Genomic DNA, 24,933 nt, shown 5'->3' with positions numbered 1-24,933 from the left:
AATTCACACTTCCAGATTGTGAATTATATTTTAACTCAGTCTATCTTATCCTGTTTTAACTTACCCTATCTTATCATATTTCATCATAGCCTCTTATCGTATCTTATCCGATCCTATCTTATCTTAACCTATCTTATATCTATAATAATACTTAAACAGTATCTCTATTATTCCTCCGTCCCCGGCCATAACCCACAAGTCCATCAGGAACAATGTCTCTGTCCTTCCTCCGTCCCTGGCCATAACCCATAAGTCCGTGAATCCGCTGCATGAGTTGCTGCTCCGCCGATCGCTGACGCTGCCCCTGGCCTCTCTCTGCTCGCAGGGCGCAGGAGCCGTTGCTGTCTGTCCGATGGAGGAACTTCAGCTGGGGCCTCTTCCTCGTTGCTCCTGCTTCCTCCAGGGGGGGTGGCCTGTCCCTCCCGCTCCACGGACGAACCCTCTGGCCACGGTGATTTTCTTCGGTTCCAGTCTGGACAGCCGGTTGTTAAAACAAGGAAAGATGATTGATATAACACATTTTATGCTCTAATTAAAGTGCTCTAATAAGGTATCTTAAGCCAGTGCATTACCTTCGGCATGTCAGGCACCCTCCATGTACATCTGGGCTTGTCCGTCTCTTCCTTCTTCTTAATGACACCTTCCTTCGTTGTTATTTTTACTTTAATTGTAATTTTAATGTTAATCTTAACTATGTTTATTTCTTTGTTCTCCATTTTTTAGATGGCAAGACTCTTCAAAATACAACCAGTCGTTAAGATGCTCGAAAGCAGTTTGAGAAGATAAGTACATGTGATTCAAAAGTAACCAAGCTGTTGTCACGGACGCCCATTCGTACCATAACAGACAATGCGATGCTATGCAGCTCGTCGGTGACTTTCGGCCGCGTTCGGCTCCGACTGACCGGTCGTAGGTCCGATTCGGCTGTAAGCAGGTTGCCAACTCTGACGCATGTGGCGCGAGACTCGGGCTTTCAGACTCAAACGCTCACAGCAAGAAATCTTACGGCGAATCTCTATTAATCCATTTTAAACCTAAAATTAGCTACATGAAATGTGCGCTCCTGATCATATGTATAGTATATTGTACAATAAATGCTATAGCATTTAAGTCGTATTGTTGGGTCTTTTTTAATCATAATTTTATTTGTTCCTGCCGACAGTTGGGGCAGAGCCTGCAGTGAAGACACATATCTACATGGTCACATGATCAGAATGTGTCACATGATCAGGTCTGAGGGACTCTTACCTTCTTTTTCTCCTCATAGGGCAAATGCAGAACAAAAATGCCATCGCTTAGGGAGCTGTTGGAGATGCCAATGGAGGCAAACCCATCAGCCTGGCCTGTGTGGTCCCACCCCTCACTGCTGATCTCTGCTGTCTGTTTATGGCCGGATCAGTGTGGCCCCACCCCTCACTGCTGAGCTCTGCTGTCTGGCTGTGGTCTGACCCATGTGGCCCCGCCCCTCACTGCTGATCTCTGCTGTCTGTTTATGGCCGGATCAGTGTGGCCCCACCCTTCACTGCTTATCTTTGCTGTATGGTTATGGCCGGATCAGTGTGGCCCCACCCCTCACTGCTGATCTCTGCTTTATGGCTGTGGCCAGATCAGTGTGGCCCCACCCCTCACTGCTGAGCTCTGCTGTCTAGCTGTGGTCTGACCCATGTGGCCCCGCCCCTCACTGCTGAGCTCTGCTGTCTGGCTGTGGTCTGACCCATGTGGCCCCGCCCCTCACTGCTGAGCTCTGCTGTCTGGCTGTGGTCTGACCCATGTGGCCCCACCCCTCACTGCTGAGCTCTGCTGTCTGGCTGTGGCCTGTCCTGTTTGGCTCACCCCTCACTGCTGACCCATGTGGCCCCACCCCTCACTGCTGAGCTCTGCTGTCTGGCTGTGGCCGGATCAGTGTGGCTCCAGGGCCAAGCAAGAGCTGGTGTTGCTGTGGGCGGTAGCCTCTCCGGTCAAACTTGGTCACAGCCACGCCATACTGCAGGCCACTGGGGACAGGAGGGGATGACACACACTGACAGGCTCACAAAGTGCATGGACACACTCTTGTTTTGTTTAATGTTCTGTCTGTAAAATATTACCTGTACTTGTTGAGCACTGGAAATAAAAAAGTGTGATTCAAGTGTTTATTGTGACCTTATCTTTGCTGCACCAGTTAATATATTTTTATGAAATTATAAAATTACACAGTTTTGTCTTTGGCCCCCCCAATAGCTTGGATCCCCCTATTGCTAAATTTATCAAATCGCCACTGTTAATGATTTAAGTGTTACTGCAGTACCGCTTTTTACATGCACGATCATCCTGAATGTGTGATATAACCGAATTATGGTTATTGTTACTAATTATTAAGTCACATAGATAATATCCCCCCAAAACCCTTCGATGTGCCGCTTGTCATGTTTCGCGGGTAGCGACGGGCAGGTAAGTGGGCAGGAGGCAGGGAAAGACGAGGCAGAAAACTGGATTTATTAAGGGAAGAAGGCTACGGGCAGGACAGATCAACGATACTAACATCTAACATCAATAACGGACAAAAGGCAGGGCAAGACGTGAACTGAAAGACATGGCGAAACAACACGGTACAGCTGGTTATGATTGGGGAAGCACGCGTGCATAATCAGGGGGCGTGGCACACACGAGGATCGTACGAGCTGGGCATGACTCCGCTGAGTCCGTGTCCATTTTTTGCATGAAACGGTGCTGATCATTTCTTGCCTGTAAACGAAAGTGAAATGAAGTGTCGGGATTTTAAAGGCAGAGTCGCCATTTTATAAAGATTCTGGAATAATGTAAAGATATTCTATGTTTCAAGGTAAGATTATATTAATAAAATTAATATGTTTAACACAGCTTACATTTATAGCAGGATTTAAAAATGTTCCATGTAATTAAACATTAAATATACGTCCGTACAGCACAGTAGGTTACTGTACGTGTATCAGAAGATTTTTTGAATTAACATCAATAATATTTAATTACTTTAATTACTCAGCCATGAGTTCGCCTAATATACTGTGCTGCGTAACTATGGACCGGGACGTAGGCTGTGATATTTTGAAGCTATATTAAGTTTTTCTTTTATTAAGTGTTGGGGATTAATGCCAGTGTGCCGAAACATCCGGGTTAAACTCTATGCTTAACATTTTATTAAATCAAAGGTTTTACCACGTATCTGTTCTGTGTTCTCCAATCTGAAATGTGCTGATCTTAATTGTAGTCATACTTTGTAGTCGTATTTAAACTGTTTAAAGCAAATAGTACGCAAGTCTGATTTTAATAATCGGTAAAGAATAAGTCAAACGCAACCCACAGCGCAGCTGAATAACAGAAGGTGGTGTTTTAATTATATATATATATATATATACACACGCACACACACACACACACAGAACACAATTAACTATGTAAAGCGCCTTGGGACAACTCTGTTGTGAAAGGCGCTATATATATATAAAAATATATATATATATATATATATATATATATATAAGGGTTAATTCTGTTGTGTGCGTGCGTGCGTGTGTGTGTGTGTGTATATAGGTAAAGTGTGAGCTCTTTCTTATCAGTCCCGAAAAGGGCGCAGCAGAGCCAGCGAGCAGAAATGAAAATAAAGACACGGTGTGATTTTAGAGACACAAACTTCACTTTTACACATTTGGGTCGCGCATGCGCTGCCGATCTGAGTCGACCGTGTAAAACTGTTAAAGTATCAAACTATTCAGGTAATTAAGGACTGTTATGGTGTCTTCTGAAGCTAAAAGAGCCATAGAAATAGGGCTTTGTTCAATCAAAACAAAATAGGGGGGCGTGTGGGTCAGTGGGCTAAGCCTGTATGCCTGTAATCGGAAGGTGACCAGTTCAAATCCAGCCTCAGCCCATCTATGGGTTCTTGAGCAAGGGCCTGAAGAAGAGCCAGTTGAGGGAGTCATAAAAAGACAGTTTCTGAGAAAATTAAATGACAATCTTAAGATTATAAGTATATAAAGTTTTTAGGAAAAAAGGTTATCTGTGCACAAACCTGTAGTTTCTGAGAAAACTGGGTCTAAATTTGATTTAAAAAAAATGCTAATTTGGGGTCTACAGCATCTGCCTGTGGATCCCAAAGTATCAGCTCTAGACATGAATTAAGATTATTTACATAATGACACCTTTGTCAGATGGAGTGTGACAGTGAGTGATTCCTCAGATCTTTTGTTTGCATTAATATATCATGCAATGTGCACAGCGGAGGTGTCCAGGTCCGGTCCTGCAGAGATACTGTCCAGTAGCTTTCTGTCCTTCTTGGCTGATTTTTTTAAAATTTTGTTTTGCAAGCAGAATAAAGTACAAAAAAGAAGAGAAGAACCAAACCCACCCAGGTGTCGCCTTGAGGGAAAAAAAGCATTTAAACAATTAGTGTCTGCAGATTCTAAACAAGCAGAGGACCGAATTCTAGCGAAACTGTCCGACATGATTAAGATCATAACTCCTCTAATGGATGAATAACCGATGGCTGATTTAGCCACATATCCTTGGCAGGCACTTTCAGAGAAGAACATTAAAGCAGAATCATTATTTTACAAGAAAAAACTAAATGTAAAGCAAGGACTTTGTGTCGCATCAAGCATCTCAGGTCTCATCCAGACCATTCAGTAAATAAACTTTGAAGACAAATTAAATTGTTTTCCAGTCATAGACTGAATAACAATGTGCAGATCTTTGCAGAATTTCTGTAATTAACAGAAGACCAGAATACATGTAAAGTACCCATGTGCCCCTTACAGTATGTTTGGGACAGAGGTTAGTGACATTAGGAGACATTTTCTGAGCAGAACCGGTGTGAGAGAGACACTGTGCAAGATTTTAAAATTCTGTTCATGTATGTCAAGAGAAATACATTTAGGAAAAATGTCAGTACAGATAGACGACGGTACATCCTGCTCCAATGTTTCTTCTAAGTCACGTTCCTAGACTAATTTCAAGGCTTCCCAAGAAGAAGGGACCTTATTTGACAGTAGGGCATATAACTCTGACATCTTCCCTTAAGAGTGGAGCAGTTTAATAGCTGCTCCTCTATTTCACACAGCGCAAGGCTTCCCAAGAAGGAGGGACCTTATTGGACAGTAGGGCATATAACGCTGACATTTTCCCTTAAGAGTGGAGCAGTTTAATAGCTGCTCCTCTATTTCACACAGCGCAAGGCTTCCCAAGAAGGAGGGACCGTATTGGACAGTAGGGCATATAACTCTGACATTTTCCCTTAAGAGTGGTGCAGTTTAATAGCTGCTCCTCTATTTCACACAGCGCAAGGCTTCCCAAGAAGGAGGGACCTTATTGGACAGTAGGGCATATAACTCTGACATTTTCCCTTAAGAGTGCTGCAGTTTAATAGCTGCTCCTCTATTTCACACAGCGAAGGCTAATTTTATTCTCCCATAATGAAGTTTCCAGGAAATGTCTGACCTGTAGAAATGTAAAGAATTCTCTGTTTGAAAGATCATATAATAAGGAAATTTCTTCAAAAGATTTCAGTTTTTTGAACAAACAAATGTGAGAAATTAATGAGACCCTTAGACATGCAGCCTGTCAGCCAATGACCTCTGACATGAGAGGGGGGATCTGGGTTCAGCAATCGGAGACATAATGGATTGTTAGAAACTGACCTAATGCGATTGAAATTGTCAGTGAAGGAAAGAGATTTACGTAACCTTGGTATTACGGCTGAGGCCTCCTGATCGAGTCATAGAGAGGTTTGTCTGTCCATGAAGCAGCTTATCATGTTTATATCTCAGCTGACAGTGATAAAACAGCAGATTTGGCAAAGAGACAATGCCACGGTTTGTCGGTCTGCTGAGAACAGAATACTTAACCCATGGCTTCTTATCATTCCAAATGTAATGAGAAATTTGAGTGTTCAAAGTCTTAAAAAAGGAAGGAGCAAGATAACGCAGCAGATTTTGAAATAAAGTAAGCGAGGAAGAATGTTCACTTTAACAACATTAATTCTACCAAACAAAGAAGTAGGCAAGGCTGAACATTTCTTCATATCCTCTGAGAGTCTTAGTTAAAGGGGAATAAATAATATGACACAAATTATCAAAATCTGAAGTAACAAAAGCACCCAAGTACAGTATTTGAAAGCGGTATAAGATATATGGAATGGAAACTGTGTTATAATGTCTGGTGGAACGTTCAGAGGCAAAGCCAGAGATTTATCATAATTAATCTTATAACCTGAGAGGCTGCCGAATGCAGCGATAGACTCCAGAGCAGCAGGCACAGAATGTTCAGGGTGTCGTAAATGTAGAAGAACATCATTAGCATGTACAGAAATGCAGTGAGAGACATTAGTGAGGGTGAAGCCTTGAATGTCCTGATTACATCGATCTGATTCGGCAAGGTGTCCAATAAATAAAGAAAGAGCCCAGGAGATAAGGGGCAGCCCTGCCGGCAGCCTGCTCACTGACAGTATTACAGACAGTAACCGTCTGTACTGACAACTGCCATAGAATCTGCATACAGAGATTTTATAATATTAATAACATATGATCCCAGGAGATAAGTGGCAGCCCTGCCGGCAGCCTGCTCACTGACAGTATTAGAGACAGTAACCGTCTGTATTGACATAGAACCTGCATACAGAGATTTTATAATATTAATAACATATGATCCCAGGAGATAAGGGGCAGCCCTGCCGGCAGCCTGCTCACTGACAGTATTACAGACAGTAACCGTCTGTACTGACAACTGCCATAGAATCTGCATACAGAGATTTTATAATATTAATAACATGTGATCCCAGGAAATAAGGGGCAGCCCTGCCGGCAGCCTGCTCACTGACAGTATTACAGACAGTAACCGTCTGTACTGACAACTGCCATAGAATCTGCATACAGAGATTTTATAATATTAATAACATATGATCCCAGGAGATAAGGGGCAGCCCTGCCGGCAGCCTGCTCACTGACAGTATTACAGACAGTAACCGTCTGTACTGACAACTGCCATAGAATCTGCATACAGAGATTTTATAATATTAATAACATATGATCCCAGGAAATAAGGGGCAGCCCTGCCGGCAGCCTGCTCACTGACAGTATTACAGACAGTAACCGTCTGTACTGACAACTGCCATAGAATCTGCATACAGAGATTTTATAATATTAATAACATATGATCCCAGGAAATAAGGGGCAGCCCTGCCGGCAGCCTGCTCACTGACAGTATTACAGACAGTAACCGTCTGTACTGACAACTGCCATAGAATCTGCATACAGAGATTTTATAATATTAATAACATATGATCCCAGGAAATAAGGGGCAGCCCTGCCGGCAGCCTGCTCACTGACAGTATTAGAGACAGTAAATCGTCTGTACTGACAGCTGCCATAGAATCTGCATACAGAGATTTTATAATATTAATAACATATGATCCCAGGAGATAAGGGGCAGCCCTGCCGGCAGCCTGCACACTGACAGTATTACAGACAGTAACCGTCTGTACTGACAACTGCCATAGAATCTGCATACAGAGATTTTATAATATTAATAACATATGATCCCAGGAGATAAGGGGCAGCCCTGCCGGCAGCCTGCTCACTGACAGTATTACAGACAGTAACCGTCTGTACTGACAACTGCCATAGAATCTGCATACAGAGATTTTATAATATTAATAACATGTGATCCCAGGAGATAAGGGGCAGCCCTGCCGGCAGCCTGCTCACTGACAGTATTACAGACAGTAACCGTCTGTACTGACAACTGCCATAGAATCTGCATACAGAGATTTTATAATATTAATAACATGTGATCCCAGGAGATAAGGGGCAGCCCTGCCGGCAGCCTGCTCACTGACAGTATTACAGACAGTAACCGTCTGTACTGACAACTGCCATAGAATCTGCATACAGAGATTTTATAATATTAATAACATATGATCCCAGGAGATAAGGGGCAGCCCTGCCGGCAGCCTGCTCACTGACAGTATTACAGACAGTAACCGTCTGTACTGACAACTGCCATAGAATTTGCATACAGAGATTTTATAATATTAATAACATATGATCCCAGGAGATAAGGGGCAGCCCTGCCGGCAGCCTGCACACTGACAGTATTACAGACAGTAACCGTCTGTATAGACAACTGGATCTTGAGAGAGACAGATCCTGGATGGAGGGCAGGGGGGCACCGATGATCTTTCTGCTGTCGGTACGATCCGCTGCAGTCTCTTCCTGTCCTGTTTGGTGGCTGCTCCATACCAGACTGTGATGGAGGAGCAGAGGACAGACTCAGTGACTGCAGTGTAGAACTGGATCAGCAGCTCCTGTGGAAGACTGTACTTCCTCAGTTGTCTTAGGAAGTACATCCTCTGCTGGGCCTTTTTGAGGATGGAGGAGATGTTGGTCTCCCACTTCAGGTCCTGGGAGATGGTGGTACCCAGGAACTTGAAAAACTCCACAGTAGACACCGGGCTGTCTGATATGCTGAGGGGGAGCAGTGATGACGGACGTCTCCTGAAGTCCACTGTCATCTCTACAGTCTTGTGCGTGTTCAGCTCCAGGTTGTGCTGACTGCACCAGAGTACCAGCCGCTCCACTTCCTGCCGGTATGCAGACTCATCACCATCCTGAATGAGTCCAATGATGGTGTCGTCCACAAACAGGATCCTGGCATAAGTTCCTGGACGGTTGAGATGTTGCAGTATATAATGCAGCCCCATATTCACTTAATCACCCACCGACCTGTCCTGTAATGTCCTTCAGATGGGCTAAAACCAGACGTTCAAAGGATTTCATGACCACAGACGTCAAGGCGACAGGTCTGTAGTCATTCAGTCCTGTGATGGTGGGTTTCTTGGGGACCAGGATAATGGTGGAGCGTTTGAAGCAGGAGGGAACTTCACACAGCTCCAGGGATCTATTGAAGATGCGGGTGAAGATGGGAGCCAGCTGATCAGCACAGGTTCTGAGGCAGGAGGGGGAGACACCGTCTGGTCTGGGGGCTTCTTGGATTCCTGTTTCTGGGACAGCCGGCTCACATCCGCTTCGTGTATTCTGAGGTCCAGGGGGGGGGGGGTGGGGGGGTGATAGGTGTGATGGAGGTCGTGGTTTTTGTACTGTACTGTGTAGATGTACTTTGTTTAAGTACATCTGCCCTCCCCTGGTCTGCTGGAATATCACTGCTGTATACATGCACCCACTGCAGTCACCGATCCACCTGTCGATCTCCCGCTCCATCCCGCTCACTCGTGAACAAGACCCTGAGATACTTAAACTCCCCCACTTGGGGAAAGACCCCCTCCCCGACCCGGAGAGAGCACTCCACCCTTTTCTGGCTGAGGACCATGGTCTCGGATTTGGAGGTGTTGATTCTCATCTCAGCCGCCTCACACTCGGCTGCGAACTGCTCCAGTGAGAGCCGAAGGTCACAGTCCGATGAGGCCAACAGAACCACATCATGTGCAAAAAGCAGAGACCCAATCCTGAGGTCACCAAACCAGACACCCTCTACACCCTGGTTGTGCCTAGAAATTCCATCCATAAAAGTCTAGTGACCCGCGTCCAGGGGAGGGAGAACGTGAATCCATGTTTTTACTCCTCATAAGAGGAGTAAAATGACCCGCAGTTCGTCTGGTTCCTCACCCAGGACCTGTTTGCCTTGGGTGACCCTACCTGGGGCATAAAGCCCCGGGCAGCTTAGCTCCTGGGATCACTGGAACACGCAAACCCCTCCACCACCATAAGGTGTCATCTCCAGGAGAGGATGTTTATACATATATTTATAAAAAAATGTGGCATTGAAATTTTGCACTGAACCTCTTTACTATGTGTAATTATACACATGGAATATAATACAATGGAATCTCTGAGTCCAGTTCATGAGTTTGATGTAAAAATGCTGAGTACTCGATATTGTGTATTTATCTATGTATCTACTTACCCTTCATGTTCACAGAGGCCCCAGCAGGAATCATCTGGTCTGGATCAGCATAGAAATGGATGGATCTGCTTCTGAAATGCGCCCCTCTGTGGGATGTAACAGAAAGAGCCCTGAGAGGTAACAGTGTTACAGCCCACTAGCATGCATGTCTCTCTGGGTCTATAGTCAGGCCATAACATAAAAGTAAACTGGGCTCCTAGCTAGGGCTGGTCAGTGGGAAGCACTTTAATATGTGTAGCTTAATAAAAAGACCTCGCCATCTTCTGTCTTCGCCGTCTTCTTCCACAATCAGCCAGTTCTTTTATACTAGAGGCAAGTAACAGACCATCCCTCCTATATAAAATGGCCACATAACAAACCTAAACAAACAAACAAAAACATATATAAACAGGTAAAAAGGAACATCAGTCAAGTCTAGTTGTGGAGGTTTTTGACAGTAATACTAAAAGTTTCATATAATATCTAAATTTTAGATGAGACAATTTCCTTAACAGCCGACTGTAAATAAGTCTGTTTACATCAAGATCTTCACAGCATATCAAAGTACATGAAGGCAGAGCAGAAGGCTAAACAGCAGTGTGATGTCGTCCCCATTGTATGAATTATATTTATACCATGAGGGTTTGTTTCCTCTTGCTGCCCACAGTGTCCTGATGGAGAGAGCAGACTCCCCTGTACCCAGCTGTGTTTCCATGAAGAGTGACAGGTCAATGGAGCCCCCACTCGCCTTCAGAGAGGGACCTTTTCCTACAGATCAAAGGTAAATGTGCATTTAAACAAACACTGTTAATGACATTCAGATTCTCAGTCAAATGGCACAGAGACACATACAAGCTATGAGGAAATAACATATTTAAAATGGATGCACCAATTTTTACCTTTAACAGATTCCATCACCTTGAGAATTTAAAAGTTTTGTCTGTATTCTATATAAATATCATCTGAGGTAAATGGATGAGGATTACTGTAAAACCTGGCTTCCTGTGAGCTGGAATAGGAAGTTATTTAATCACAAAGTGGATTTTAAATTTCAATCCGCAGCACAGAGCTGTAAAAAACTGGTTTGCCTGTTTTCCCCTGCATATCCATTAAAGAATGACTCGACAATAGATTGTCAACATGCGAGACAGATGCTTCTGTGTTAATAAATATTTTCACTCATGAATCCATTAGATTATGCTCAGACTAAGGCTTTAGTTTAACATGTTTAATGGAACAATGTGGCTTAATAATGAGGCAGGATCATCAAAAAAAAGAGAAAAATTATTGGTTTGTTTGCCAAAGGTGACAATTAAATTTTGCTGATTTAGTGCAAAAATAAGTAAACATTTTTAGAAGTGAATGAAATTTCTGTAGGATAACAAATTTAAAAAGTACACAGAGCACATAGAAAAAATCCTGAAAATACCATATAGTTCAGTAAATAAATATAGATAAAAAATTTTAAATGGTTAAAAATGGGACGTTAAGGCTGGCTGTGGGGGCTGCACATCGACAGCAGGCATTGTGGTGTCTAACGGCAGCAGGGAGGAAAGATCCCCAGTAGCGCTTCTTAGCTGACGGTGGGGGAATGAACCGGTGGCTGAAGGTGCTCCAAGATAGCGCCCCCTGGAGCCTCGGCTGGGATATGGACCGGGCCAGTGGGACCGGTGCCCTGGGGCCTCAGGACATTAGTGGCTGTGAGTGGCAACATTTACAGTGTAAGCCATGAAATGCGCCCCCCTGTGGGGTGTAAGAGAAAGAGCACTGAGAGGTAACAGTGTTACAGCCACTAGCATGCATGTCTCTCTGGGTCTATAGTCAGACCATAGGGTGCTTGGCACACGCCAGCCGCCTGGGGCACTTGGCACGGTTTTTCAAAAGTCTTGCTGAATGTGTTGTCATAGCAGCACATCCAAATCAGAGCAGGTTTGTTCTGCGTAAACAAGGATTAGCTCACACACTTAATAGTGTCCGTGCGTGGAAATGGGTTCAGTCATGGCCTCGCCATTCATATACGTAAAATCAACAAACACATACATACACACACAGACTCATACATACAAACATATATATATATATATATATATGAATGAAATGTTGTGTTTGTACTTTAACTTGTTCCCATGTCCTGCATGATTGTGCGTGTATTTTATCTGTAATTATGACAATAAAATAATGATGAAACACTGGAAACGTAATACTACATTCAAGTGATAAATACAATAACTAAAAATGACATTTAATTTGTCGGACACTTTTTGCCAGCCGTCTTTTCTGGTTTGGGTCGCTTTTGATGTGTTTCCTTTAGTAGATACTAAATCTTTGAATTCATCATACTCCTCTGTAGCATTCCCCTCGGATTGATGGCCGAAAGACTTGACTGATGGTTCACGATTTATTTAAAATAAATTAATTACCAAAAAAAAACGTAGCCAACGTAAGAGCTTGTGCCTTTACCAGGGGGGGCTTAAACCATTTTCAAAATATCATAAAGCAAAAGACAAACACGTTCTTCACTTAGCTTAACTTAACGATGTTCTGGTAACTGAAAAAAACGGAAGTCCCTCAAAAAAAGGGGTCCCACTACATAAGCAAATGAATGCATACAAATGAATACAGAATACAAACGTATATAAAAAAAATATGCAATACGCAACTCATTATGTTTTGTAACATTAATTAGTCTCATGTCAAACCTTGGGGTTATTTACACTACCACCAAAATTACGTGTGTTCTAAGCAATACCCACAAACACAAATAATTTTCAAATCTGTATCATTTGGAAAATAAAGCATAAACATCAGTGAAATGTACGTAAGTAGCTTCTCATAACAAGACTAACCTCTGCACTGGACGTTCTAGCACTGACAGCTTACCAAGGCGTTCCCCTTTCTCGCTAAGTCTCTTATCTCCTATACATATTTTACCCTTTCTTACCAGTCCATCTTCATCAGTGACAGTCTCTAAAATCCGTCCCAGTTTCCATTCACATCTGGGTAACAAGTCATCCACAAGCATCACTGTATCTCCCGCTTGTACATTTCTCTTCGGTGTGTGCCAACGCTGTCTTGCAATAATAATGTGGAGATGCTCCCTTTCCAGTGACTCCAAAATTGTTCCGCCAGATACTGTACTCTGCGCCATCTCCTTTGTCCATAAAGGTCCTCCCTAACAAACTTCCCTGGTGGAGGTAGAGCCATGTTGGACTTCATTGTAAGTAGATGATTGGCTGTGAGTGGTTCCATACTATCAGGGTTGCACAGGTTGTCCACAGTAAGTGGGCGACTGTTGACTATAGCCATGACTTCATAAAACAACGTTCGCAGAGAAGTATCATTGAGTCTGCAAGAGGCCAATGATAATGTGGAGTTCAACACACTCCTTATGGTCCTTATCTGGCTCTCCCACACACCTCCGGCGTGACAGGAGTGAGGTGCGTTGAGAACAAAATCACCATGGTTTTCGGATAGAAAGGTGGTGAGTCTGGGAGTGTCAAGTTCTTGTAAAGCTTTGTTCAATTCGTTCTTTGCCCCCACAAAGTTGGTGCCTTGATCACATTGGATTTGTCGAACAGCACCACGAACTGCAATGAAACACCTCAGACCATTTATAAAGGCACCAGTGGACATATCCTCTAACATTTCACTATGGATCGCTCATGAGCAGAAATGAGTGAAAAGCAAACCATATCTTTTATGCTGCTTTCTTCCCTCTCTAGTGGTAAAGGGACCAAACAGTCCATGCCACACTATGAGAAAGGTGGGGAGGGCTCTACACCTTCCTTTGGAAGGTCACTCATCCTTTGACCTTCTGCAGGTCTTCTGAGTCTCTGGCAAGTGACACACTGCCGGATAAAAGATGCAACTGCTCTGCTTATTCCAGGAGTCCAATAGCCATTGGATCTGATTTCATTGATGGTAAAGCCCTCGCCTTGATGTTTTACTCTTTCATGATAATGACTAATTATCAGCTTAGTCAGATGATGGTTTTTTGATAAGATCACTGGGTGTCTGAGTAAGTTGGAGAAGGATGATCGACTGAGCCTTCCTCCCCCCCTGATCATGCCATCTGCATCTAAAAAGGCATCTACTGTAGGTGCTGCACCTTGGGATGATCTGGCAGCCGACCTCCCTTTTTCAGTAACTGTATTTCTTGCTTGTACACCTGCTTTTGGAGGTGTTTGACCATGACACGCCCTGCACTTTCCAATGCACTTACATTAGCGGGGCCATTTATTTTTCCTTTAACTCCTCGCAAAAGGCATGAAATGGCCTTAGTAGCCTGCAACCATGATGAGAACTCGGACAAGCGGTCAGCAACACTACACCCCTGTATGCAGTGTTCCAGTTCTTCTCACCTCTGGATCACCTATTAGAGGTCCCAATACTACATCTGTTATTATCGGTATTTCCTGTTTCCAGAGGAACACAGAACCACCAAACCAATTTGAGGAAACAACTCATTTATGGTTTTCCCTCTAGAGGCAGTGTCTGCTGGATTCTCTTCTGTTGAGACATAAAGCCATTGTTGAGGATTTGTACTGTGGCGAATTGTCTGAACCCTATTGGCTACAAACGTGTGAAAGCGTCGTCCATCATTATTTATGTTGCCCAGAACTACTTTTGAGTAGTTTGGAGTCTGCCACATTCGAATAGCTAAGCTCTTCTCTAAGCATATTGCTGACTGTAACTGAGACTACTGCCGCTGATAATGTTAACCTTGGTATGGTGGTCGCCTTTGTGGGAGCTACATATGAATTTGGCAAAGTCTTGGAAAGATGGGAATTCGCCACCTTCCATGAGGGCTACCGTAACCTGACGATTCCAGCGCAATGCTAACTAGTCAGGTAGCTTCTGAATTAATGTTTGATTTTCCTCACAGTCACTCAGTATGTCTAGGCCCTTTGCATGAGGCATAGCTTGCAAACAGGCATTTAAAAATCAGAAAATGTCTGTAACCCTTCGGCATCTTTGGACCGTATTTGTGGCCATTTTGAGAGCCTCTCCGGAAATGCCCTTTGGATGATGAATGGCTGACCGTAACGCTGACCGTATGGCTGACCGTATGGCTGACCTTATCACTGACCGTATCGCTGACCGTATGGCTGACCGTATGGCTGACCGTAACACTGACCGTATGGCTGACCGTATCACTGACCGTATGGCTGACTGTATCACTGACCGTATCACTGACCGCATGGCTGACCGTATGGCTGACTGTATCACTGACCGTATCACTGACCGTATGGCTGACCGTATCACTGACCGTATGGCTGACTATATCACTGACCGTATCACTGACCGTATGGCTGACCGTATCGCTGACCGTATCACTGACCGTATGGCTGACCGTATCACTGACCGTATCGCTGACCGTATCACTGACCGTATGGCTGACTGTATCACTGACCGTATCACTGACCGTATGGCTGACCGTATCACTTACCGTATGGCTGACTATATCACTGACCGTATCACTGACCGTATCACTGACCGTATGGATGACCGTATGGCTGACCGTAACGCTGACCGTATGGCTGACCGTAACGCTGACCGTATGGCTGACCGTATGGCTGACCATATCACTGACCGTAACGCTGACCGTATGGCTGACCGTATCACTGACTGTATGGCTGACCGTATCGCTGACCGTATGGCTGACCGTATCACTTACCGTATCGCTGATTAAGCTTATTCCAAGCATCTTTTTATGCCTCATCATCACTTCGGTAGAACGTGCCCTCAAGACATTTATGAGCAGAACCACTGATATATTTCTTAAGGTAATACAGCTTATCTGCTGAAGAGATACCTGTTCTCTGAATGAGTACATAAAGGATGCCTTCCATTCAATAAAATGAATTGGATCCCCGTTAAACACAGCAGGCTCTGGCATTGGGAGCCTGTTAACGGCTTTGCTGTTCTGAATAGCTTCAGCTTACCAAGACACATCAGTGAGGGATGGTGTTGTGACATCATGCGAAGGTTAACGTCTATTATAGGTGCTTTGTGTGTTGCAGTCAAACTTAAAGGTCTGGCCATGCATTTCATGTTTAATTTCTCTGTCATAGGCTTGTTATCTGGCACGAGCAACCTCTATATGCCTTTCAGCATGCAGATTTTCTAATTCAGATCTCTGGCCTTCTAATTCTTTTCTGTGTTGCTCCTCTAGTATTCTTATCTTTTCTTGTTGCTTTCTTTCTGCTTGGGCTATTTTATACTCTGCCTCCTTTGCTGCAAGCTCTGCAGCTGCTTCTGCCCTTTTCGCAGATATACTAGAGTACTCTGAGTGGTGACTGGCGACTAACTGGGAGGCAGCGCCATATACTGAGTGAGCATAGTCAGACACTGACAGTTGATGCAGACGACGACCTTCAAGATCGGCCTCAAAATCTCCATCTACTGCAGTCAACCTTTCGTACACAATTTTAATTATGTCATTAGCTACAGCTTCACATGCGTGAATCTTGATAATTCATTAGTCGGTGTGATACATTCCCTTATTTCTCCATAAACTTTCATAAGATCATTCTTTTCCCTTTCAAGGATATCTGCTATATTGGCCAGATTAGTTTCTGATATGTTTTCTTTTAATTCTTCCCTTGATTTACGTAACAGAATTTTCCAATGTTTATATAAGCTAAGCAACTTTTTTTTCTTTTTTACACAATTCCTCCCTTTGGTAAGCATGCATTTCCGCCATTATAACCTTTGGACGTTCAGAATGCCGAGGCAATTCCTCAGCTTCCCTTTTTTTACATGTAAATTCAGCCATTATTTTCTCTTTACTTTTAATTCTTTTTATTTATTCCAGTCTTGCGGTACCTTCTACTTCCTTTTCGAGTAATAAGCTTTTACATTCCTGGATTTCCTTACCTATATTTTGTATTTGTTCTTGAATATTTTCCATATTAATATGATTTTATTCCTTACCGAATTCTCTGACCATCACGCCGTCCGCATCTCACTGCTCCTTAAGCAGTCACCCCGTGAAATCCGTCAGCAGCGCACTGTGGCGGGCGAAGGTAAAGCTCTTACTGCAGCATTCCCCTCCGGATTTATGGCCGAAAGACGTGACTGATGGTTCACGATGTATTTAAAATAAATTAATTACCAAAAAAAAACGTAGCCAACGTAAGAGCTTGTGCCTTTACCGGGGGGGGGAGGGGGGGGCTTAAACATTTACAAAATATCATAAAGCAAAAGACAAACACGTTCTTCGCTTAGCTTAGCTTAACGATGTTCTGGTAACCAAAAAAAAATGGAAGTCCCTCAAAAAAAGGGGTCCCACTAAATAAAACTACATAAGTATAAATGAATGTATACAAATGAATACAGAACACAAACGTATATAAAAAAAATATGCAATACGCACCTCAATATGTTTTGTAACATTAATTAGTCTTGTGTCAAACCTTGGGGTTATTTACATCCTCTAATAAAAGGTCCTGCTCGGATTGCATGAAAAATTGCGGCCTGTTTTTTGATGTTTTGCAGAACCCAATGAGAGACTTGCCGATCAAGGTGTCTATACTCGATGTATATGGGTTTTTCAAGCAGCGCAGGCGCGCAGAATCATCTCGGACGAATGGATCCAGCGAGACTAATCTACTACACAGCGTTTGAAAAACTGACTTATCCCAGATGAGTCTCACTGGCATTAACTCATCCAGGATGAGGCATCTGATCTCGGATGATTTAAGCGACGTACGGAAAATACCCCACGGGCCTCAAGGGGGTATTTCATGAAAGTAGCTAAATAAAGCCAGACTTTCCCGAAAAAGTCAGACTCAAACTAGCTCCATCTCTAAATGTAGACTCATGTCGTTCCACTAACGCAGTTCAGCTTTAATTAATCAAAGCTCATACAAGACAGACTTGCATAGTCTCACTTAGTGCATATACCCGAGATATTTAAGAAACTGAATGAATGGATGAACCAATTCAGTTGGAAAGTGTGTAAAACGAATGCGGTGTTTCTTTCCGCTGCAGAACAAACGCTGCTGATGGAGCTGTATGAAAAATACAACGATGTAGTCACTAAAAAAGGCAATACTGTGGCCATAAACACAGCCAGGGAGTTGGCTTGGCAATGAATTGCAGACAGACTAAATGTGTAAGTTACGTAAATGTTACAAGTGTCCAGTACAGTGGCATGGTGGTACAGTGGTTTATCCTGTCGCCTTACTCCGCGAAAGTTCCTGGCTCGATCCCCATAGTTAACGGGGAACCTTCTGGGTTGAGTTCATGTGTCATTCTTACTTGATAATGTTATTCTGCATTTTTTTATCTCCATAAAATACTTTCAGTCGCATAAGTGTGAAATGTTGTGTACAAATAACCGTATATTGTCTTTGCTATTTTACTAATAAACTTTCAAATCAGACAGTGACTAAACAAAATATAAAAATATCTTCCTGTTCATATTATTTTAACATTTTTTTTCAGTTTGAGTTATTGCATTTCATGTTTGACCTTTCTAACATGGGTACGCTTTTACATGAATTATTTTGGAATTAATTGGAATGTTGAGTTTTGGAATGTGATTTTTTTAATAGGCTTTATTATATTTGTTACACAACATTAGTAGTGAGATCGCGGAATTTCGCCCGACGGTACAATGTTTTGGGAATCTGGTCCTACACGTTGGACATTCTTTGAGACAACGCTTAACTAAGCAGTCAGTTAACCTGGTCTGGATCAACCTTGTTCACTCACCTACTATAAGTTGCCATGGTAGCTCAGCAGGGATTAATTTAAGACACGTTGATGGAAAGGAATTCCCACTTAAATGAGCCAGACTTGTCGAAATAAGTCAGATTTTCCCTTAATCCTCCGTGTAACACCCCCCAGAAGGCTTAGCCCACAGCGTTATGGCCAGGGAGAGTGACCCAGAGTGATCCGACTTAGGCTGTGCTGACGTTCACTAGCATCCGGTCTGATTAAGCAGATGGAGGGGGCTGCATGAGTCGGAACTCCTAAAGCGCGTAGCCCCACCAGGCCCTGTCAGCTCTCAAGCTGCCTGCCCTGCATGCACAGCTGGGCCAGTTAAGGTTTGAGGCAGCATCACCAGCACTTGAGTTCATGGACAGCTGGGTGGTGTAAGCTGAGAGGCCTGCCTCCGCTCATACTGCTCGCTCCCCTTCCCACCCGCTCTCACGCTTCCCCCTGTCCCCGGTCAGCACATCCCCATCACATCCTAATGGGATAAGAACGTTCTGAAGGTTTGAGGCAGAATCACCAGCATTTGAGTTCATGGACAGCTGTGTGTATGTTTTCCCTCACTGCTGCTGGCTGACAGACAAACGATGATCCCTGAAGCGGTTAGTATTCTGTAAGACAGTAGGACATTGTAAAGGGAGTGGCGCACGCTGATGACATCATGCACATTATGTCCACTGGGATGGAGAACAGATGCAGGATGATGATGTTTAATTTTTCATCATAATTAGGCAACAATATCGCCGTGGCTAGTGGGGATTCACTGTTTGCTGGTTGCATAGGAAGAAGTGTGCTCACTCTGGGGGGGAGGGGGGGTCTAGCCCTGTAGGTGCTGAAGGACAGATTCGGCCCATTAGCCCTGCAGGTGCTGAATTTAACCAACAAGCTATTTAACCAGTTTCTTGACTGAGGATTGTGAATCAAATGCTGGTATTTAGCTCTGCTAATCAAGTGAATCACTCTAAATGTCACTGGGTACAAAGGGCTGCATAGAAAACTGTCCTTCCTGCCTGCTGTGTCTCTGTGTGCTGGAGCCTGATGTCACTGGTTCTCTTCTGCTGTCATGAGAGAATCAGGAAGCCGCCCCAGTGAATAAAGCTTAACATGGCAGATACATCTTTCCAAACTACAACCCCAATTCCAAAAAGTTGTTGGGACAACTTGGGACGTTCTGCAAATTGTAAATAAAAACAGAATGCAGTGATATGGAAATCTGATGAACCTGTATTTTATTCATAACAGAACAGAAAACATATCAAATGTTCAAACTGAGAAAATGCATCATCGTAAGGAAAAATTTTGAATGTCGCAGCAGCAACACATCTCACAAAAGTTGGGACAAGGCCATGTTTACCACTGTGTGGCATCTCCTCTTCTTTTAACAACAGTCTGTAAATGTCTGAGGACTGAGGAGATCAGTTGTCTGAGTTTTGGGAGAGGAATGTTGTCTCATTCTTGTCTGATACAGGATTCTAGTTGCTCAACTGTCCTAGATCTTCTGTGTCATATTTTTAGTTTTATGATGCACCAAATGTTCTCAATGACTGAAAGATCTGGACCGCTGGCAGGCCAGTTCAGTACCCGGACCCTTCTTCTACGAATCCATCATGTTGTAATTGATGCAGTGTGTGGTTTGGCATTGTCATGTGGGAAAATGCAAGGTCTTCACTGAAAGAGACGTCGTCTGGATGGGAGCATCTATTGCTCTAGAACCTGGATATACCTTTCAGCACTGATGGTGCCTTTCCAGATATGCAGGCTGCCCCTGCCATATGTACTAATGCACCCCCACACCATCAGATATGCTGGCTGCCCCTGCCATATGTACTAATGCACCCCCACACCATCAGAGATGCTGGCTTTTGAACTGAGTGCTGATAACACGCTGGGTGGTCCTTCTCCTCTTTAGTCCGGATGACATGGTGTCCCTGGTTTCCAAAAAGAATTTCAAATTTAGATTCGACTGACCACAGAACAGTTTTCCACTCAGCCGCAGTCCATTTTAAATGAGCTTTGGCCCAGAGACGACGTCGGTGATTCTGGATCATCTTCATATACGGCTTCTTCTTTGGATGATAGAGTTTTAACTGGCATCTGTGCATGGCAGCGCGAATTGTGTTCACTGACAATGTTTGTGGGAAATATTCCTGAGCCTATTTAGTGATTCCATTACAGAATCATGCCTGTTTGTGATGCAGTGCTGCCCAAGGGCCAAAATATCACAGGCATCTAGTCTGGTTTTTCACAGAGATTTCTCCAGATTCTCAGAATCATTTGATTGCATTATGTGCTGTAGATGATGACATATTCAACCTCTTTGCAGTTTTATACTGAGGAACTTCTTTCTGAAATTGCTCCACTATTTGTCAGTGCAGTATTAGGGGGATTGTGACCCTCTGCCCATCTTTACTTCAGAGAGACACTGCAACTCTAAGATGCTCTTTTTATACCCAGTCATGTTACTCACCTGTTGCCAATTGACCTAATTATTTGCAAATTGTTCCTCCAGCTGTTGGGTTTTTGTACCACAAACTTTTCCAGCCTCCTATTGCCTCCATCCCAACTTTTTTGAGATGTGTTGCTGTCATGAAATTCAAAATGAGCCAATATTTTTCATGAAATAGCAAAATGTCTCAGTTTAAACATCTGATATGTTTTCTATGCTTTGTTGTGAATATAATACGGGTTTATGAGATTTCCATATCATTGCATTCTGTTTTTATTTACAATTTGCACAATGTCCAACTTTTTGGAATTGGTGTTGTAATATACCACAATGTTATTCTTTATCTGCAGTAACAGCAATTTTAATGGGGAACTTTTCAGTCTTTCTGTTACATTTGTGTAGATGAATTGAAGTCTTTATGTTTCTGCCTAATTCACAGAGACCAAATGGAAGATTGCAGTTCAGATCTACATGATAAATCGGGTTTATCATCCATATTGAAGGTTTGTATTTATTGCTGATATATATTTTCTTGGCTGTTATGTTAATTAGCTTATATTTTATACAGCTGTACAATAAGAAATTCATCATCTTAAAGAAAATATATTTTAATCTATGATTCACAAGTGAAACTCTGAAAAGGTTTGGTGTAAGTAGCAATAATTAACTCTGACTGTTTATTTTAGTCACTAGAGGAAAAAGCCATTAAGTTCCTAAAGGAGGAACTGAAGACATTTGTGAGGTACCTAGATCAGAATTACCCAGAATGCTCTGAGCCTCAGCTGGAGGAGGACAATGACCTGGACAGTGATGGTCAGATGCAGAAGACCAGTGTTAGAGAGGTAGCTCTGAAGATAACACTGTACATCCTGAGGACCATGAAGCAAGATGATCTTGCTGACCTGCTGGACAAGAGTAAGAACTTTATAACATTATGTACATGTACAATATTGTCTAAAAGTCTTAGGCAGCCAAAGAAAAGGATGTTTAAATGGTCTTCATGTTGGTGTAGAACTACTATAATATGTATGTCAAAGTGTGTTTGCCATTTCAGAACCTCTCCCAACATCAGCCTAATATTTCATGCAGTATATCCATGTATTTTTTTACTTGACCACTAACACAGCTTATGTGGCTGATCAATATCTCCTTGAGTTTTTAATTAATTTAATTAATTCATGAAGTGAGCTGGTGGTGAAATTTAACAAATACATGGACTGGCTGTGGTGCCCCTGAGGAGAGGTTTGGGAAATGAAAAGGGGTTTTGTGTTTTTTTTTGGTTCTGAGCAGATATACACTTACTACCCAGATAAATGGCTTTAAACATTTCCTTTGGCTGCCTAAGGCTTATTCACGGTCCTGTATGCGGTGTTCCAGTAAAATACGCATGATAAAACTTTCAGTTTCACATTCACAGTCACAGGGAAATATCTGGATATGTATGTGTGAAGAAGTGTGTTTTTGGAAAATATTCTTCCTCATACTGGTCAGGATCATGGTGCATTTTCCTCTCATTTCTTTTCAGGACAGCTCATGCTGCAACATCAGCAGGAAATCAAATGTAAACTTAAGAAGCAATTTGAGTGTGTATTTGAAGGGAAAGCTAAGGAAGGACAGCCAACACTTCTCAGTGAGATTTACACAGAACTCTACATAACTGAAGGCGGAACTGGAGCAGTCAATGATGAACATGAAGTGAGACAGATTGAAACAGCATCCAAGAAAAGGCGAACAGAAGATACTACAGTCAAGTGCAATGATATATTTAAACCCTTATGTGGGCGTGAGACACCTATCAGAACTGTACTCACTAAAGGGGTGGCAGGTATCGGGAAAACAGTCTCTGTGCAGAAATTTATTCTCGACTGGGCAGAAGGAAAAGCAAACCAGGATGTTCACTTCATATTTGCTCTTCCTTTCCGGGACCTGAATTTGATTAAGGGTGAATACAGTCTGATTGAACTGCTTCACCACTTTGTCCCAGAACTGAAATCATTTCAATCCACTGACCTGTTTAGCTCCAAAGTCTTGTTCATCTTTGATGGTCTGGATGAGTGTCGCCTTCCTCTAGATTTTCAGAACAATGAGAGCTGGTTTGATGTAACAGAGAAAACGTCCCTGGATGTGCTATTGACTAACCTCATTAAGGGGAATCTGCTCCCATTCGCTCTCCTCTGGATAACCTCCCGGCCAGCAGCAGCCAATCAGATACCTGCTAAGTGTGTCCACCAGGTGACAGAGATACGAGGGTTCAGTGATTCCCAGAAGGAGGAGTATTTCAAGAAGAGATTTGATGATCAGAGCCTGGCCAGCAGGATTATCACACATGTGAAATCATCAAGGAGCCTCTTCATCATGTGCCACATACCTGTGTTCTGCTGGATTTCAGCCACTGTGCTTAAGAGGCTTTTTAGTGAGATTGACAGGGGAGAAATTCCAAGGACTCTGACTGAAATGTACACACACTTCCTGATCTTTCAGACAAGTGTAAAAAATGACAAGTATATGAAAAACCATGAAACTAAGCTTAAAGAATACAGCAAGGAATTCCTTTTAAAACTTGGTAAACTGGCTTTTGACAACCTTGAGAAAGGCAATCTCATATTTTATGAGCAAGATCTGACAGAGAATGGCATTGATGTCAGTGAAGCTTCAGTTTACTCTGGAGTGTGCACAGAAGTCTTTAAAGAGGAGTATGGGTTGTACCAGGAGAAGGTGTACTGCTTTGTGCATCTGAGCATCCAGGAGTATCTCGCTGCTTTATATGTGTTTCTGTCAAACTCATCAGCTGACCTGCTGAAGGCTGCAGTGGATCAGGCATTAGAGAGCAAGAATGGACACTTGGACCTCTACCTCCGCTTCCTCCTGGGCCTCTCAACAGAATCCAGTAAGAATCTGTTACAAAGGCTGCTGGGGCCGACAAGAATCACCTCACATATCATTATGGATACAGCCCAGTACATCAAGGGGAAAATAAAGGAGAATTTATCTCCAGAAAGGACCATCAATCTGTTCCACTGTCTGACTGAATTGGGTGACAATTCTCTAGTAGAGGAAGTACAAAGATACCTGAATTCAGGAAACATTTCAGCAGATGACCTCTCACCTGCACAGTACTCAGCTCTGGCCTTTGTGATGCTGATGTCAGATGAGGAGCTGGATGTGTTTGACCTGAAGAAATACATCAGACGAGATAAACAGCACTGCAGGCTGCTGCCTGTGGTCAAGAACTCCAAGACGGCTCTGTAAGTGACGTGGGGATGGGAAATCATGTCTGGTCTGGCAGTAATACATGGATATTGTTTGAAATGTGTATTATATATTATATATTTCTCCTCATGGATTAATAAGTTGGTTTTATTTTGATAATCACAGCTATAGCTGTTTGTATAGCAGTAGCTAATCTTGACCACAGACTTTATAATGACTGAAGGTAGTGATGTCACTTTTTGTTAGTTACTACGTTTCCATTCCCATCCAGTCTGCCTTCTGATCACAGGCACAGCATCCTAACCTGCTATAGAAACAGTGAGGGCTCTTTATCCACAGGATGTATAAGTGGTATGTGAGTGTTATTGTCAGCAGGCGTGTTCATGTGATGGAGCCCAGAGCTGGGAGCTTCCGTATGACTGCTGTCTCTGGCTGCTCACTGGCGCCCTCTGCTGGCCTCAGCTGCACCTGGCTGAGGATGTGACGACACATCTAGTCCGGCAGAAATAGATAAACATTGTTTAAAATATAAAATGAATATGTATACATATAATTTATTTCCCCTCTTTTATCATCAAGGTTCCTTTTTAATCTAGTTTATATTAACTGAAGGTAGTGATGTAGTAAAAACAAAAAAGACAAGA

At 43.0% G+C, this 24,933-nt stretch overlaps 1 protein-coding gene across 2 annotated transcripts in view; it reads left to right on the top strand.

The window, feature by feature from the left end:
• Window positions 1-2,688: 2,688 nt before the first annotated feature.
• Window positions 2,689-24,933, top strand: part of LOC125722759 (NACHT, LRR and PYD domains-containing protein 12-like) — a 37,826-nt gene continuing 15,581 nt past the window's right edge. The window contains exons 1-6 of one of the 2 annotated variants that reach the window (XM_048998958.1): window positions 2,689-2,821; window positions 9,946-10,047; window positions 10,577-10,690; window positions 21,519-21,582; window positions 21,766-21,994; window positions 22,605-24,324. In XM_048998958.1, coding sequence (XP_048854915.1) covers window positions 9,986-10,047; window positions 10,577-10,690; window positions 21,519-21,582; window positions 21,766-21,994; window positions 22,605-24,324 — 2,189 coding nt within the window. In that variant the 5' untranslated portion in view covers window positions 2,689-2,821; window positions 9,946-9,985. Of the gene's footprint in view, window positions 2,822-8,450; window positions 8,597-9,945; window positions 10,048-10,576; window positions 10,691-21,518; window positions 21,583-21,765; window positions 21,995-22,604; window positions 24,325-24,933 lie in introns of those variants that run through there. The other variant, XM_048998957.1, reaches the window with a different exon arrangement.

This window comes from Brienomyrus brachyistius, unplaced genomic scaffold, assembly GCF_023856365.1.
Source record: "Brienomyrus brachyistius isolate T26 unplaced genomic scaffold, BBRACH_0.4 scaffold42, whole genome shotgun sequence".
In the NCBI taxonomy this organism is placed as follows: Eukaryota; Metazoa; Chordata; class Actinopteri; order Osteoglossiformes; family Mormyridae; genus Brienomyrus; species Brienomyrus brachyistius.
This window is presented reverse-complemented; position numbering and strand designations above follow the sequence as displayed.